At 46.2% G+C, this 16,039-nt stretch overlaps 3 protein-coding genes across 8 annotated transcripts in view; 1 reads left to right on the top strand and 2 right to left on the bottom strand.

Annotated features, from left to right (window-relative positions):
• Nucleotides 1–3: 3 nt before the first annotated feature.
• Ublcp1 (Ubiquitin-like domain-containing C-terminal domain phosphatase 1) lies at nt 4–1,506 on the top strand. 3 transcript variants are annotated; one of them, XM_070286181.1, is made up of 3 exons: nt 4–139; nt 303–555; nt 605–1,506. In XM_070286181.1, exons 2-3 carry the CDS (start codon nt 357–359, stop codon nt 1,405–1,407), a joined length of 1,002 nt encoding a protein of 333 aa, XP_070142282.1. In that variant the 5' UTR covers nt 4–139; nt 303–356; the 3' UTR covers nt 1,408–1,506. The 3 variants fall into 3 exon arrangements, with proteins under 3 accessions (XP_070142282.1, XP_017017527.1, XP_017017526.1); XM_017162038.3 differs by having other exon boundaries at nt 58–190; XM_017162037.3 differs by having other exon boundaries at nt 58–190; nt 243–555.
• A 2-nt stretch (nt 1,507–1,508) lies between these two features.
• On the bottom strand, nt 1,509–6,575 carry LOC108071322 (uncharacterized). 3 transcript variants are annotated; one of them, XM_017162031.3, is made up of 8 exons: nt 5,857–6,575; nt 4,154–4,516; nt 3,907–4,096; nt 3,307–3,547; nt 3,035–3,215; nt 2,766–2,979; nt 2,492–2,689; nt 1,509–2,433 (listed from the first exon to the last, which is right to left on the bottom strand). In XM_017162031.3, the coding sequence occupies exons 1-8, from the start codon at nt 5,945–5,947 to the stop codon at nt 1,509–1,511; spliced, it is 2,403 nt and encodes an 800-aa protein (XP_017017520.1). In that variant the 5' UTR covers nt 5,948–6,575. The 3 variants fall into 3 exon arrangements, with proteins under 3 accessions (XP_017017520.1, XP_017017521.1, XP_041630982.1); XM_017162032.3 differs by having other exon boundaries at nt 4,154–4,513; XM_041775048.2 differs by lacking the exons at nt 3,907–4,096; nt 4,154–4,516; nt 5,857–6,575 and adding an exon at nt 3,678–3,783.
• A 3,338-nt stretch (nt 6,576–9,913) lies between these two features.
• The window catches only part of Cow (Proteoglycan Cow), a 45,230-nt gene continuing 39,104 nt past the window's right edge, over nt 9,914–16,039 (bottom strand). Inside the window, exons 6-11 of one of the 2 annotated variants that reach the window (XM_017161993.3) lie at nt 15,712–15,905; nt 15,534–15,653; nt 15,368–15,464; nt 14,916–15,311; nt 13,441–13,578; nt 9,914–12,095 (exon numbers count right to left, since the gene is read on the bottom strand). In XM_017161993.3, coding sequence (XP_017017482.1) covers nt 11,989–12,095; nt 13,441–13,578; nt 14,916–15,311; nt 15,368–15,464; nt 15,534–15,653; nt 15,712–15,905 — 1,052 coding nt within the window. In that variant the 3' untranslated portion in view covers nt 9,914–11,988. The remainder of the gene's footprint in view (nt 12,096–13,440; nt 13,579–14,915; nt 15,312–15,367; nt 15,465–15,533; nt 15,654–15,711; nt 15,906–16,039) is intronic. The other variant, XM_017161994.3, reaches the window with a different exon arrangement.

Genomic DNA, 16,039 nt, shown 5'->3' with positions numbered 1-16,039 from the left:
AGACTCTGATCTCGGTTCGCCGTCTTTGCTTTAGACCATTGTTGAGCTAAAATTATACTTTTGGACAAGTTTTTGTTATTCTGCGAGCAAGTGTTGGACAGCGCTCCCCTGATTTCGGACTTTTCAGCACTGCACCGAGGTGAGTGTGGCCAGGCGCCGCAAAGTGTTGGTAAGCAACACTGCTCGCCGAGTAAGTAAATCATTTTATTTTTGTATTTAAACGTTATTTAATGGTTTATTAGTTTGTTTATATGCTATATTGTCGCTAATTGGAATCAACAACAACCTACTGTTACTTAAAGTTACACATTTGTCGATGTGACAGCACAGTGCCCTCAAAATTTGTTGATGCCGGAATGACGAACAATAGCTTCGATTTCTCCTCAGCAGCGATGATGGACGTCAAGGAAGTGGTCGTGATTGTGAAGTGGAGCGGCAAGGAGTACCCGGTGGACCTCACCGACCAGGACACCGTGGAGGTGTTGCGCCATGAGATCTTCCGCAAGACCCAGGTGCGCCCGGAACGCCAGAAGCTGCTCAATCTGAAGTACAAAGGTAAGTCCTCGTCATCTGCCTGCGTCCTGTCTTAACCCACGACTTACAGGCAAGACTGCCGCCGACAATGTGAAGATCAGCGCCTTGGAGCTGAAGCCCAACTTCAAGCTGATGATGGTCGGCTCTACGGAGGCGGACATTGAGGATGCCCAGAGCCTGCCGGATGACATTGGCGAGGTGGTGGACGACTTTGACGACGCTGAGGAGCGTGAGGAGTCGGTGGAGAACTCAGCCGTGTACCTGGCCAAAGTTCAGCGCCGTGTGCGCGACTACAAGATCAAGGAGCTGGCCCCGCCGCGCGAAGGCAAGAAGCTGCTGGTCCTGGACATAGACTACACGCTCTTCGACCACCGGTCGCCGGCAGAGACAGGCACCGAGCTGATGCGACCGTATCTGCACGAATTCCTGACCTCCGCCTACGAGGACTATGACATCGTGATCTGGTCCGCCACCAGCATGCGCTGGATTGAGGAGAAGATGCGGCTGCTGGGTGTGGCCAGCAACGATAACTACAAGGTGATGTTCTACCTCGACTCGAACGCCATGATCTCAGTTCATGTGCCGGAGCGCGGCGTGGTGGACGTGAAGCCGCTAGGCGTGATTTGGGCCCTGTACAAGCAGTACAGCTCCAGCAATACCATCATGTTTGACGACATCCGGCGTAACTTTTTGATGAATCCCAAGTCCGGCCTGAAGATCCGTCCCTTCCGGCAGGCGCACCTCAATCGGGGCACAGACCAGGAGTTGCTGAAGCTGTCCGACTACTTGCGCAAGATTGCCCACAACTGCCAGGACTTCAACTCGCTGAACCACCGCAAGTGGGAGCACTACCATCCCAAGAAGAACTCCTGAACTCCCGCGGGAGACCTCACTCTGATCGCACTTGTTTGTAAGGTTCGCTTAGGTTTATTAAATTAAGATGCATTTTGTACGCAATGTGTCCCAGCCTAACATTATAGTGTGTATCCGCCCTGGTCTGCCCAGTGGACTCGCCTGGCCTCCAGGTACTCCTCGTGCAGGCGCCGGCGCTCGTCCTCGAGCTTGGCCAGGCGGCGGTAACGCTGCAGCACCATGCCGCAGCCGAAGAGGAGGGCCACCTGGCAGATCAGCCAGAAGATAAACAGGGCGATCAGCAGGCTCTGGTTGATGCACACGTTGTCCAGATGCAGCTGGTCGTCTATGCCAGCAATCAGCAGCACTCCCCGCTCGCCGTACATGTAGCTGTTGGCATTGCTCTGGTCCGGACCATGCACCCGGATATTGTAGTTGAGGGGAAGGTCCCCTTGGACACCAGTGCCATTGGGTTTGCCGGGTGCCACGTCCACCACGGTGGAAATATAGACGGGGTTTTGAACTCTCAGCTCCTCAGGACGTCGCTCCGACGGATTACTGGTCGCCTGTCGCCTTTTCCTCTGCCAGGATCCACTTGCACAGTTGCTGGGCGAGCACCGCTCCACGCAGAAGCGAATCTTTACATCGAAACTGACATTGGAGGTGCCGGAGAACTTGAAAGCATGGAAGCGGGCTCGCAGCATGCTCCTGGTGGCGGAGTGAACCCTTTCGAGAGCCGGAAACACGCTGGCATCCGTGGGACAGCCGCGCTCATCTATCAGCAAAACGTAGTTCTCGTTATCCGCTGTCTTGGCCACCAGTGAGGTAGCCCTGAAATCAGGCAACGGAGCCAATTGTAGCTCCAGATGCTCGGCCAGCTGGTCTTGGCTGTACTCCGCCACGATCTGCAGCTCCAGGTTCTGGCCAATCTGCACGTCATTGGTCTCATGCTGGTGGGACAGATCCACAATCTGTAACGAGATAGTGGGTTGCGGATAAGGCCCAGAGCTGCTGTTGTAGAGCACTACGCCCTCGTGGGGGAACATGCTGAGGAGATTAGAAAAAAGGTGATTTATTTTTCTTGAAGTACTATAGGCAGACTCACTGTTCGGCGTACTCCAACGAGGACTCCAGGGCAATGGCGCTGGGTACGTGCTCCGTGGCATCCACACTGCTGTCCTGCACCGAAACGCCAAGCGAGGTGGTAGCGTTGCTCTGGATGCATCCAACTTTGATGAGGCGGTCGCCCTGGGTCTGGACATTTGGATTATTCTGTATGACCACCAGGGCAGATATGAAGGTTCTGAAAGATGAGACATAGATGGGTTTTTGAAAACATCATTAGGAAAACAGAAAGTAAATCCTTTCATAATTCCCACCTTTGGTATGCCTGCGTCATTTCATAGGCCCGCAGGATGCCGCAGCGGTTCTCCTTGACCTCGCTGCCTATCTGGAGTGAAAGCAAGACACTTCCATTGCCGGAACCTCGGGCCAGGCAATCATTGGAGTGCATGCTGGCGTAGATCTTGCCGTTGAACCAGTCTTTCGGGTTGTACCTAATGGCCATCTCCTCGCGAGTGCAGAAGACGCGGACTGCGGAGTACAAGATGGAAAGTCTTTTAATTTTATAATAAAAACGAGTACCCACCATCGAGGCACTTGACCCGTCGCATGTAGACAGAGTTGTCGCGAAGCTTCAGGCTCCGCGGACCCAGAGAGACGATGTCCTCGGAGTGCAGGAGACACTCGGACAGGGACAGATGATTCACATAATGGAAGGAGACGCCCTGGCAGTAGAACTTGGCCTCGTGCGTGCACAGCGCCTGACACTGCAATACGAAGGGTCATCAATCACTCATCCGACTCCATCGATTGCGATTACAATCATAACCCACGCCAGCCCAAGCGCGGCGGACACACCTCTTTTTGGGTGAGGCCCAAATACCTGGCCTCCGCGTAGATGAAGCTGCTGTTGGCGTACAGCTCGTACGAACAGCTGTCGCTCTCCGCCGGCCGTTCGTGGCACTGGTTCTCCATGTACTCCTCGTCGTACGGCGCGGCCCGGAATGCATCCGGCTGGATTGTCTTGTCCCTGTCGCTCAGCATGCACCTGCCCAGGCGGGGAGAGGGACTTTGGCCAGGACCATCCGCGCCGCGGAACCTGTAGATGGAGTAATGGAATTAAAGCGGTGATTCCTGAATGCAAAAAGGATGAAGAATGACATGTCCCCTGGCAGAGATGGAACGTTCGAAACTATCTATTTTAAAATCTATAAAATTTATAATTTTACCTGCTGTTTTACCCAGAATTTACCGCTGAACCTGAACAAAGTTACCCATTTAAGCGTACTAAAAATAAACAAATTCCTAACCTATCCCATCAGTGCCCCAGGGAGTGATGTCATAATCCGGTGGAAAGCCTCGTCTGTGCATTATAAATGCACGACCAAAGCAATTAATATGTCCGGCAACAACGACAACAAAGAGCGAATAGGTCCGACAACCAAAACAGTCAATTACCGCTCACGATTGTTCCGATACGAGGGTGCAAAGGAGGCGGAGAGGCATCTGAATTGGCTTTCGAAGAAGCAGCGCTCGGCGCACTCACGCCGCGTGACCAGCGTCGGAATGGTCTTCTTGCTCTGGAACACCAGCGTGCTGCCGGGGATTTTGGTTAGCGCCCACAAACGGCCTTTGCACGCATCGGGAACTGCAAGAAATATTAACATACATACAAGTTGGAGGCGGGACAAGGTCATGTACTCACCGCGGAGGCAGGTCTTTTCGTAGAACACGGCCTCGGTGTCGGCCACCAGCGGCAGTTCCCCTGAAATGGCCAGGTAGCGCGAGGTGCGCTCGAAGTACGAGTAGCCGTGACACTCGTCCGTGTCCAACAGATGGACGTAGGCAATGCAGTCCGGATCCTCGTTACAGATGCGCCAGCAGATCTGGCTAGCCGGGAGATCCTGCTCCTGGCCATGATCCTGCCCCCGATTGCGATCCCTGAAGGTATTTCCTGATGGCGGGGGATAGATGAGGTTGTCCTCGTTTAGATACTCCAGTGGCGGCCGGAATCCAACGATTTTCTGCAGCTGCAGCTGGTGCAACGGACACTGGAGGAGCAGGGCTACTGGAGGGGAAAATGGTTATCGGAATGTCATAAATGTGGCTTTACGGGACGCGCATGACTGGAAACCAAAACATTTTTCAAATTGCTTAGTCGCCATAATGGGGATCGGATATCTATTTCAATACTTTAGGGGGAAGACGGGTAGCTACTAGCTAGGCTTGTGCACATTGTTGTGACTGGGCATCAATTAATATGAAATGTTTACGCATTACTAAGCAACGAGTAAATCAGTCAAGCATCTTCCAGGTGAAGCTTTTAGTAGGAGCTTTAAAGTAATGATTTAATAAATAAGTTTTAATACCTAAGCTATTCAATTTAAGTTTGTTGTACAATACAGCAGCCCCAGAATTGCTACTAAATGCTTAATAAAATTTACAATTCAATAAAAATGAGATATTTTTAAGGGTTTCAGAAACCAAAAAGGACGTGTTTATTTAGAAAATAATAACTTAAGATGCTTGTTTGAGTGATTTACATTTCATTTATATTTATAAAAAGCTTTCCATTTTGTAATTTCTATTATTATTTTAGAATAAACATAAATCACCAGACACTCTAGAATGACTAACTATTTTCTAGAATAACTAATTATTTTCCTAACCCTTGTCAAACTGATGTTGCCCCTCGTTTAATTGCGAATGTTTTTGCTTTCAGCCCCAGGCATTTCCTTGTCTGGGTCATTCGCGCATTCAAACCAATAAACGCTCGTTCTCAGGGTGTTTGCTAATAAATCTATAATAACAGCTGACATGCACATCTACCTGGGGGTATTCCCTCCCCACCATAGCAGCCCCTTGTAAATTGATCTAAGCAGCTTTGGTTTTCGTTTTCCACTTTGCTATTGAATGCAAATTGCAAGTGCAAAAGTGATGCGATCGAGGCATCTTCACAGCGCTCGGAATGTATGAAGCGGCTAAAAATATAAAGCTTCAAAAACCTTAAAGCCGCTTTACTTGATTTTGACCAATTAGTGACTGGTACAGTTAGGGGTAAGGTAATAGTACTGTAAATATGGGAGCTTTTTATAGCCTTGAAGGATATTATTGTATTAGTCCGAAAGTAAAAACACAGGGAAGTAAACATTTTCGACCCTATCAATCTCATAAATATGATATATTATTGATCACCTTTAATAGCTGAATCAATTTAGCCATGTCTTTAATTTTAATTTTTACATAAACAAATGTAAATTGAATGATTCATATATAGTATATTATTCAAAAGGATAACTACATATATCGTATAAAATATTCAATGCATCCATATTCAGAGCTATTATCTTGACCAGATCTGTAGAGGGTATACAGATTGAGATGAGGCTGGACTGGACTCGAACTCACCGCAAACACTCTGCTGCAGCATTAACAAAATCGCTGCAATCGCTAATTTACATAGCCACGGGGCCGCGGCTCTGGGAGCTGATTGGGGCATTGTTTCAGATGCGTTTCTGTGGTGGCCGCTGCCAATCGTTTGGCATGCTTGTCTAATAAATTGTAATTGATTTTCGGCCAGGGCCCGTGTACTAGGCTCTCATTGCACTCACACTCACACAGAGACACTATTTATTCACTGGCTTTTTGCCTGTTTGGCCGGCTTGTTTGCGGGTTATGTTTGGCACAGTTTAACACTTTCGGCACGTGCACGGCCAGTTGGCCACTCAATCGCCTGCGGATGGAACTATTTGCATATGCAAACAGCCTGGGACCGGGAGCAAACCCGACTTCAAATCAGGGGGTCCTCTTCAGCCCGACTCGGTATCCTGTCGGTGTCCACTTGCCATGAAATATAAATTAGTGCTATTCGCAGATGTGGGTCAGACAGCCGCTGGCAGCAGCAGCGTTGTGCTAATTACTTTCAAAACACGTTCATACATCGCCATGCATTATTTATTCGATTTTAAAACATCGTATGGCTGTGGCTGCGGCTTTGGCTTTGACTCCTGCCACGGCCATTAGTCGATTGCACTTTGTTTTATCTGTTTAGTTATGTGTTTGTTTAATTAGCCCGGCGATCGCTTGCAGGCGTACGTCTGACTCGCGCGGCTCTCCACTTGCAAATAGCCGACTGGAAACTCTGATCTAAGCTCTCGGCCGGGTCGAGAGATCCCTCACAGCGCCAGTTAGACTCCGGAGCGTTGCGTATGTAAATGATACCGAGTATGAGTGCCTCTGACGTACCAGCAGCTGTGCATGCAGAGAAAATATATGTGTTCATGAAAGGGAAATTAATTTGTTATTTGAATATAAATTTAGTTGATGCAGGGAAAGATTTTCCTAAAGGATGTATGTTTTTAAGTCCTTTAAATAGTTAAACAGTTTTTAATGTGAATTTTTGATACAAGATTGTTGCTGTCAATAATTTAAGATAAATAATTATTTGTGCCGCATTAAAAATTAAAAGAAATATAATTACATAAAAATTAAAAGAATAAGTTATATATATTATTTATACTTTTTATTTATCCCACTTACATTTATTAAGACATGTGTGGTAATTTTTCTATTAAAAAAGCAATAAAATAATGTCATAGCACCATTAACCAATATAATTTAAAATAAAAGCAAGAGAAGATTTTTATTTATCTTTCTTAAGATTCCTTATTTGAAGATTATCTAATCGTCTCGAGATTTCTCCAGGTGCATTCGCGGAAAAATGCTCGATCGAGCGTCGACGTCGCGGCTAACCGAGCGTATGAGAAATTTCGTGTCGCCGACATTGCTGATTAGATCGCTGGAGTGTGTCGCGCGCGGAGCAGCCACCGAATTGTTCGCTGGCTCGATTTCAATGTGCAATAAACAAAACTATTTGGCGCTAGGCTAGCTCAAAGGGAGCAGGGGAAAAGGGCGAGGCTATGCAGCGTGGCTCCATCTCGGGGCACGGTTCAGGTTGTATCTACATCTGTATCTGTATCTGTCCAGGTTGTACAAGTACCCATCAAATACACATCGCATCTAGCCATGCATGCTGCCGCCGCCGTTACTCCGTCTGTTTACACAGTTGCGCCCAGCATCGCCCAGGTTTGGATTCAATGGCACTTTTAACAGTTCAGTGGTTTTGGCGTTGACAACGTTTGTTTCCCTTTGTAACGGCTGCCGCTGCCAGTTGCTCCCGAGTGATAAATGGCTCTGTTCTGTCCCCCTTCTTGGCCGATTGTTTATTGCTAATTAGTAACAGGTAGCCTTTAATTACTGTGTCATCAAAGGGCCCCCAGATACGCAGTGTTCGTATGTATTGGCACTGTGCGTGACCTTTGCGGTTAGCACACTGGGAACCTATTGGCAAGTTGGCCAAGGTCGCTTCACTGCCTCCACGATTGCGTAGCCGTTGCCTCAGCGACCGAAACGTCTTGGTTGAGCGGCGATATGGCAGCCACAGCGGTTGACATTAGGGCCTCAGGGATTACCTAATTCAATGAGTGCCCTGTGAGTTGAGGAAGGTTCGACGGAGAGCGAGTGGTTTTCCCCCACAAAACAGGGTATGATGTATCAAGGGTATACATTTAAATTCTAAGTACTTTTCTCCACACACAATATCTTGTAAAGTAGTTAATTAGTACAAACGTTGAGGCATTACTGACAAAATTCTATAGAAAATTATACTTTTCCCAATTCAATATTCAAAATCTAGGAAGACCTAGAATTCGTTTTATTTTATATCTCATAATCCCTTTATTGTGATAATTAAAAAAACATTTACTTTACCAACCATAAAAAACGAAAAACAGTAGCAATTTCGTTTAATTTATTAACATCTGCAGCAGGGATCCCTTTCCGACTTTCGTTTTCGTCGTGGACACACTGCGTATACGTAATAATTCATAGGCATTGCACACGACATGCAATAACTGCGCAATAATTGCCCGTTGCATGCAGCTGCAGGCCACGCCCCTGCAGCATTGCCCCTCCTCAGGTTGCCCATGTAAAACTCATAAAAAAAAGGTCTTAAAAAATGTGAAACATTCAGTGGCATGACACGGAGCTGGAATGTTCCAGCACAATTGGCAGCAGGACGAGGTGGTACGAGCTTAAATTCTTAACAAAAGACTGGCCCACAACAACAAAAGGGCTGTAAGTTTATTTCCCGCCCCTTCCACCAAAACTTTTCCACACTCACCTTGAACTATAAAGCGGGGTCCGACTGTGTGGGCGTGTGAGGTGGCGAGGGTGTCAAGTGCCGCCTGAATGACGCGTAAAAACACAAGTTGCCAACAGCAAGCGGCTAAATAATAACACATATCGCAGCACGGGCTAGAGAGTTGGGCCTAATTAAAAATGCCAAAAAGTCAGGGGCGCCCCCGGAAGCAGAGGGTCGCCCCCACATGTCTGGGATGACGTGAAAGCTTTGCGGCCTGGTTCAGAGTACTCGGTCTGTCAGTTGGACTCAGATGATGCTCTGATGTTGGATGTTGGAGCAGCCAGGCGTTGCATGTGCAACTTGTCGCATTGTCTGATTCACAGAATTATGCAAATGAGCCGACGCACTCCCAGCAGGGGCTTGTTTATGTTGGCCAAATATTTAGCCAAAGCCAGCTAGCCAAAATTCATGGCTGTTCCCCAACACAAGAGTACTAAATACACGTAGGGAAATTTTAATTTATTCATTAAGTTTTTGAGTTTTTGAAGACGAAAATTTCTAGTTATAATTGAAAATAATAAAGATGACCCCACCTTAAAGGAAACCATAACTATTTGCTTACCTTACTCACCTTTTTCTCTTTAAAAAAAAGTTTAGTTACTGTCTTTCCAGTGTAGAAGTCTGTGCTCAACTTTGAGTGACGTATAAACCTACTGACTTGGCTTAGAATGTGCAACTTTGGCAGGGCACATAAGTATTACCACCGCTCTCTCAGTAGGTGTCGGTGTGTCTGTGTTCTGTTGCTTAATTGTCGCCGGAAACTTCCGTTTTGAACGGCAGGCCAAAGCTGCCGCCGGTTTGTGCACCCTTGACATCGCTCTAGCGCCATATGGCTGTGAGTCCCCCCACTAACCAACTAGCGTGTGAACTCGTTGACTCGCCGTGCTCCATATCCACCCCCGGCCACAATGGCCCCCCCAAAACGTGCCATTTGCTAACTAAAATTTATTTAAATCTGTGCCATAATTGTTTTGGGCGCCTGTTGCTCGTCGCCCTCGTTGACTTGGTCTTGTTTTTCGCTTTTGCTTTGGCTTTTTTGCTGCTTGTGTGCGCATAAAATTAGCTCCGTAAATTTATTGTTAGTCATTCGCATTCTTGCCGCTTTTGTGCTGTTTGGAGTCCGCTTAAATGTCACAAGTTGCCACAATTTGTTTAATGTGGCCAGCGGCGCCCCATTAGATATTCGGTCTTGGACACGGCTGGATTTATTGCCCCCGTAGATCCTTTAGCTCTGAAAGTGATTGATTCAATGAGAGTCCAGCCTTAAATTGCATTAAATAATATTTATTGATTTCATCATTCCGTACATAAACGAACGTTAGTTGGTAGAAACGAAAACCTGTGCTATCGAATCGCATTGTTCCTTGGAAATGTTCTCAAAATGCATTACGTAAGTGTCGTGAAGGGGATGCTATGGCCAAGTGTGGGTTTGGTAAACCGGAAATCGAGTAAAACAATGGAGGGTAATGCGGACTTAGCCAGGGTTTTGGTGCCAAGGGTCTGTTCTAATGGGATATACGATTTCTGCGGTGGCGACCCCTTTGGCTCCCTAGAATTAATGCAATTTGCATAATAATACACAAGTACATAAATACATACATAAATACAATCGTAATCGTAGTACATAGTCAGTTATAGGGTTTACACACTCGTTTCCTTCGCTTCTGGTTTTAAATGCAGACGAAAACAGATATTATTCTCCACTCTTCGCTTGATCTCAAATGATTGTTATTAATGTTCTTTGTCGGTTATAAATTTTAGCTATAATTAAAAGGTTTATTTATACGCATTGGTTTTGTTTACTACAATTGGCTATATAATTTCGTTTTGTTGCAAGCATTTTACGTTTATCCTTTTCGCTCGTAAATGTATAGTAAGTTAAAATTCCAATTGATGTTATTTTACGGGAAAATATCAACGACGGGAAAATATCAAAAGGGGATTTAAAAAATGAGGGATGAGCTACGTTCTGTCGATCTGCCGATGCTGCCACTTAATTATGCCTCCTATATACTTACATGTTAAACATATTATATATTTATTTGTATATGCATGTATAAGCGAATTGCCATTTATCGAACCTCTAGCCGAGTAGAGTCCTTCCTTACGTTACTTCACGAGGATGCGTCTTACGTCCGCCCAAAAGTGCTGATGCTGCTGAGTCTGTGTGGTGTGTGTGTGTTATCGCGAGGGTGAATTACGGTTTACATAGAAGCAGGTGCAGGTGATTCCAAGGACTCCACTCCACTGCTCGCCTCCCAAAACAAAGCCATCGCCGGATCTCTCCCACTAACATACATATGTCTGCTGGCATGTGTCTGATACGAGTAAGTAACTCTAAATGAATGCGATTATGTTTCGTACATATGCAACAACTATGAGCTCAAACTACTCTCTTTGGCCGCACGTTCCTATGAACTGAACTCCTCCAAGCCCAATGCTGTGGCTAATTCTGTTGCCGAGTGCCAAGTGGCCTGGAGTCGCTAGTGGCCATCGTCGTCTTCTTCGACCGCATTCTCATTTTTCAAAAACTTATCACATAAATTTTTATATATTTTTTTTGGGCGGAATTCTTAGCGTGTGTCGTGTGTTGCTTGCGCGAAAGCAGGGGACAGAATGAGGGGCCGATAATCGTGAGCTAATTCTGCTGCGAAAGGCTAAAATAGACGGATGCGAATAGTGTGTGTGTGTGTGTGTGTGTTGATTACGGGCAATAGCCACCAGGGGCCACCCATCCGTGCCTCAACAGCGGTGATAACAAAGGAGATATCCCGGCTGACTGGGCTGTGCTGATTGACTGATCAAATTGCTTGAGCTGCGGATGGCTGGCTCCTGCTAAAGGACGTGTGGGGGCTGTTCTTCTTTAGTTTTAGTTTTAGTTTGCTTCTTTTTTCCTACTGTTGGCATCAGCGAAATGCCAATTTGCGTGCGCTGCGCCTCCAACTATGCTACAGTTTTTCTTTGGTTTTCCCTCTGATGTTTTAGCTATCCTTTCGCTAACATCCTTCGCGGCATGGGGTGAGGATGGGGGTGTGTGTGTGAGTGATTTTGCTGCTTCTGCTGTTTGCTATACGTAGTTCTATTCAAAAACGCTTACTTGGCTACTGCACATTTATGTTTCGGTTTTGGGTTTTTGGTTTTCGGCTTTGGGTTTTCGCTGCTGCGTTTGCTTTTACTTCCACTTTCGGTTTGTTTGCAATCATAATAATAATAATATTAATTTTCCATTACAACGCTAGCGCATCCGCCTCGATGGTGGCTCGCTGATTGGATGTGCCGTCGTCCGGGGCCATCTATCTCCGTAGCCCTGTCCGTCCGGTGCCCTCTGGTCGGGTCGCTTAGAAGACGAGCATCTGATCGGCACTGCCCTCCGCGCTGTCCTCGTCGTCGGTGCCCTCGTCCTCGTCGTCGGATGTGAGCGAGGCGGCGTTATTAACCACGGACTCTGTTTGGATTTGGATGAAATTAAAATTTGCTTCGTTACGTTTCGTTCGTTCTATAAATTCATGGAGACTCCCGCATTCCCTGGGACTATGCGCTAATCTGACCCATTCGCCGCATGCATGTCTAATGGCGGTGAGCCGCAGAGCTGACCTCCCACTCGTCCCCTGTCCACGTTCTTGTCCGTGTCCTCGAACCCGTTCGGAGTCCCCTCATGTGTTATGCATGGCGTATGTGCGATATTAATAGGAAAACTCAATTACTGATCCCCTGGTAATGCCCTTCCTGTCCGGCCTGTTCCGTACCCAACCGACAACTTTAACAACCTTAAGTGCAGACTTAAATCCTGGACACAAACACAAGGACAGGAGATAAGAAGATTACGTATACGCAACGGAGTGCGAGGTGTTTTCGATACCGATAGGCCGGCCGGCCGGCACTGCGGCAACGCATAACTCAGCATCGGGCCATAAAAGCTGGCTTAAGGGCTGATATTTCAATACAGGTAAATGGCATGAGCTCAATTGGCAAAACGTTGGTGTGGTGCCTGCCCCACCAGTTCGATTGCCACGAAAGTCGTTAAAGAAATCGGGAATATTGCGCATTTAAACCACATTAATTGGCTACAACTACCAACGGCTGTAAATTTTCACCGGAAGGATTATTATGGCATTTGTGCTTATAAAGGCGAAAAAATAAACAAAAACCACAAATAATTCTTTTGTTTTTTATAAATTTAAAATATTTAAAACTTAAAAAAGTGTGCATCTAAATTTGTATTGTATTAAAATGTTGCTCTGAATACTACCAAAGTATCAGCGCAAAAAAATAGTTTTTTATGTCTCTGAAATGGGTTTTCATCTGTCCAGCTAACCGTATAACTATGAAAAAAATCAACAAAAACCACGAATAATTCCTTAGTTTTTCTATTAGTTGAAAATATTTAAAATTTAAAAAAATATATGCATTTAAAATGTTGCTCTAAATACAACCAAATTATTAGCGTACAAAAAAATAGTTTTTTATTTCTCTGAAGAGGTTTTTCATCTGGCCGGCTTACCGTACAACTATGGTTATAAAATGTTAACTAGCCCTTCTCAGGTGCATTATACAAACGTCAACTGGGCTTACAGAGGTTTAAGTGTGGCAGGTGACCAGCTCAACCCATTTTACCAGCAGTTCCTCCCTCATTACGGCATTTAGAAAACTTTGTGGGCCTTTTGTTGGGTCCCTCGCCAAATGTTTGGGTTAAGTGTTTATGCGATGCCCCCTTGGAGCACCTTTGGTCTCCCTCTTGGACCACCTCTTGGTCTGCCCTGTTTAAACCCCGGCTTGGACCAAGTACTCACCGCAGTTGGGCTTGCCGCGTGTGCGTGTGTTGGCGAACTCGACTCCGTGCTTGTCCACGCACCAGCAGACGCCCACCGAGCTGTGGCACTGGGTGGGCTTGTAGAATCCCTGGATGTCGCAGTCGGGTGCGTAGGCGCCTAATTGGTTTTCGTCGTGGAGAGAAGAGAGGGAGGCCTGTTAGTGGGGCAACTTACTGGCGGATAAGGGGCACGGATGGGGGTCAGTGAGAAGCGGCACAAGCAAAGTTGCTGCTGGATCTATTTTGTTTCGGGGTCGTGTGGCAACAAAGGGACAGCGGCAGCGGAGGGGAAATTATATATGTAGTTGGGGTTGAGGTTGGGGTTTTTTTTTTTAAGGCAAAAACACAAAAAGCATCGGACAGTGGCGGTTTCTACAGCGGGGATCAGGGTTGGGGGTTTGGAAAAGTTCTGTGTTGTTGTTAGAAGTGTTTAATTTGCTGGCTTAAAAGTTGCGTTTGGCTAAGAGATGTTGAAAAAAACGGGGAGCGAGCACAAAACGAAAGTTAACAACGAAAGCAGCGCGAAAAAAGGTTACTTCTGTTAACTGCTGGTATTTTGTGTGAGTGTAAAGAGTGTGGGACAGTGCTGCCCATTTTCTATTTCGAAAACAGGATATTCCGGCATATAACAAAAGAAGAGAGAATTAAGTGAAAAGGACACGACATATGACGAAATATAACAAGGAATTTTTCAAAAAATTAATTTGTTTTGGTAATTATTCTTCAAGAATTACAAATTCCTTTCTATTTTTGACATATGTATGCTTTTTTATATTGCTTAATAGGTTAAAAAATATTTCTTTTGGTAGATTTATTATAAAATTAAATGTATAAATCTTCTGAAACTATATGCCTTATTTTATAAATTTTCGTCAACCGTTCATTAACCACTTTTAAGGGCAATAAGGGACAATAAAAGATATATTTTACTAAACAAGTTTGTTTCAAATATATGTCCTTTTTTAAAAATTGACAATCTCGCATTCATAAAAAGGACAACTTGGCAGCACTGTCCTGGAAGTGTGTCAGGGTTTCTATTTAGCTGTCAGGCGCTTAATTATAGTTTGAAAAAGGTTCCAACGCGTGTAAAGTGGGGAGCAAAGAGTGTCAGACAAACAAAAACTAAGCGGGCCGAAAGATATGGCGCATAGCGGAGACAGAGACGGGAAAAAGAGAGAGCGGCAATGAAAGTAATGAAACCAACTGAAACCAAATTACGCTTCCCGCTTAACTCTTTGCGTTCTTTTTTATATATGTATTTTTTCTCTGGTTTCGGTTTGGTTTTTTCTTTAGTTTTATTATATTTTTTTGGTTTTGGTTCTATTCTGTTGTTGTCTTGTTGTTGTTGGGGGATAATGGGAATAAATTGGGCCCAGGAGCCCGCACAACTCATACGGATATAGAGAGAACATAGAAGTATTAGTGTTATGTAGCCAGAGAAATGTCCACCTGTACCTATCTCACCTGCAAAGTCGCCGGCGATTCTTCGGCGCACGGCGGCGCACGGACGGTCCGTCTTCTCAAAGCAGCGGCACCACTCCCGCGTGTTGATCGCACTGTCCGTGTCCAGGTCGCAGGTGTCAATGAAGGGCTTGATGCAGCGCTCGTTCTGGTCGTGCTCCAGGTCGTACATCTCCTGCAGCGACAGCTGCCCGTCATTATTCAGATCCAGGTGGCCGAACATCCACTTGGCCTCCGTCTTGCAGGCGGGCGGGAAGTGGGCTCGCGACTTTTGGCTGTGCTGGCGGCGCTTCTTGCTGTCGGCCATGATCACCGAAAACCAGTCCAGCAGGCGGTTTCCGATTGCAGTCAGCTGCTGTGGCTTGCACTCCGGCGACTTCGAAGGATAACCTGCAGAGCGAAAGACAGTTTTTAGAATTATTAAATGCAAAAATAATATATCTTACCATTCAAGTTGTTGTTCTTACTGAACTTCTGCTGCTGCTTCTCCACCACCTCGTTGTAGTTGCGCATCTTGTGCTTGTCCTCCTGGTACTTGGAGTCCTGCCAATCCACAAGGCGGTTAAGTCACGAACGAGCAGGGATATTGATATGGCAGGCGCCTCCACTCACCTTCTTGTAGGCCGTGTACTTGAGGTACTTGTAGTGCTTGTTGTCGTACTTGATCTCCTCGGGCGTGAATGTGTACTGGGCATTGATGTGGTTGTAGTGTCGGTTGTTGTCCTCTTTGTCCTGCGGGCAAGGATAACCGTATTAGTTTCACGCCATAAACGACCCGCTATTAACTTACATTCATGATCGTATTGAAGTCGTTGTTGTTGCCGCCCATGATGTTGCCGCTGTTCATCATGATGTTGTTGTTGCTGCTGTCCTTGTAGGCCTGCTGTTGCTGCTGTTGCTGCTGCTGCTGGAGGTCCTGGCTGATCTTCTTGTTGTACTTGTTGTAGCCGGCAATGCGCTGCAGCCGCTTGCCATCGACAGCCTCTGCAAAAATAACGGGGGAAAAGTGCCAAAATGGCAAAATGGCGGTGGTGAAATCGCTTGGCCAGGCCAACTTTTTGCATCCCGGCTCAGTGAGGCATACCCCATACATTTTGCGGGTGCTTTCTGTTTTCCGC

The sequence above is a fragment of the Drosophila kikkawai genome, chromosome 3R, assembly GCF_030179895.1.
Source record: "Drosophila kikkawai strain 14028-0561.14 chromosome 3R, DkikHiC1v2, whole genome shotgun sequence".
Taxonomy (NCBI): domain Eukaryota; kingdom Metazoa; phylum Arthropoda; class Insecta; order Diptera; family Drosophilidae; genus Drosophila; species Drosophila kikkawai.
Note: the sequence above shows the minus strand (reverse complement) of the source record. Positions and strands in the feature narration are given on the sequence as shown.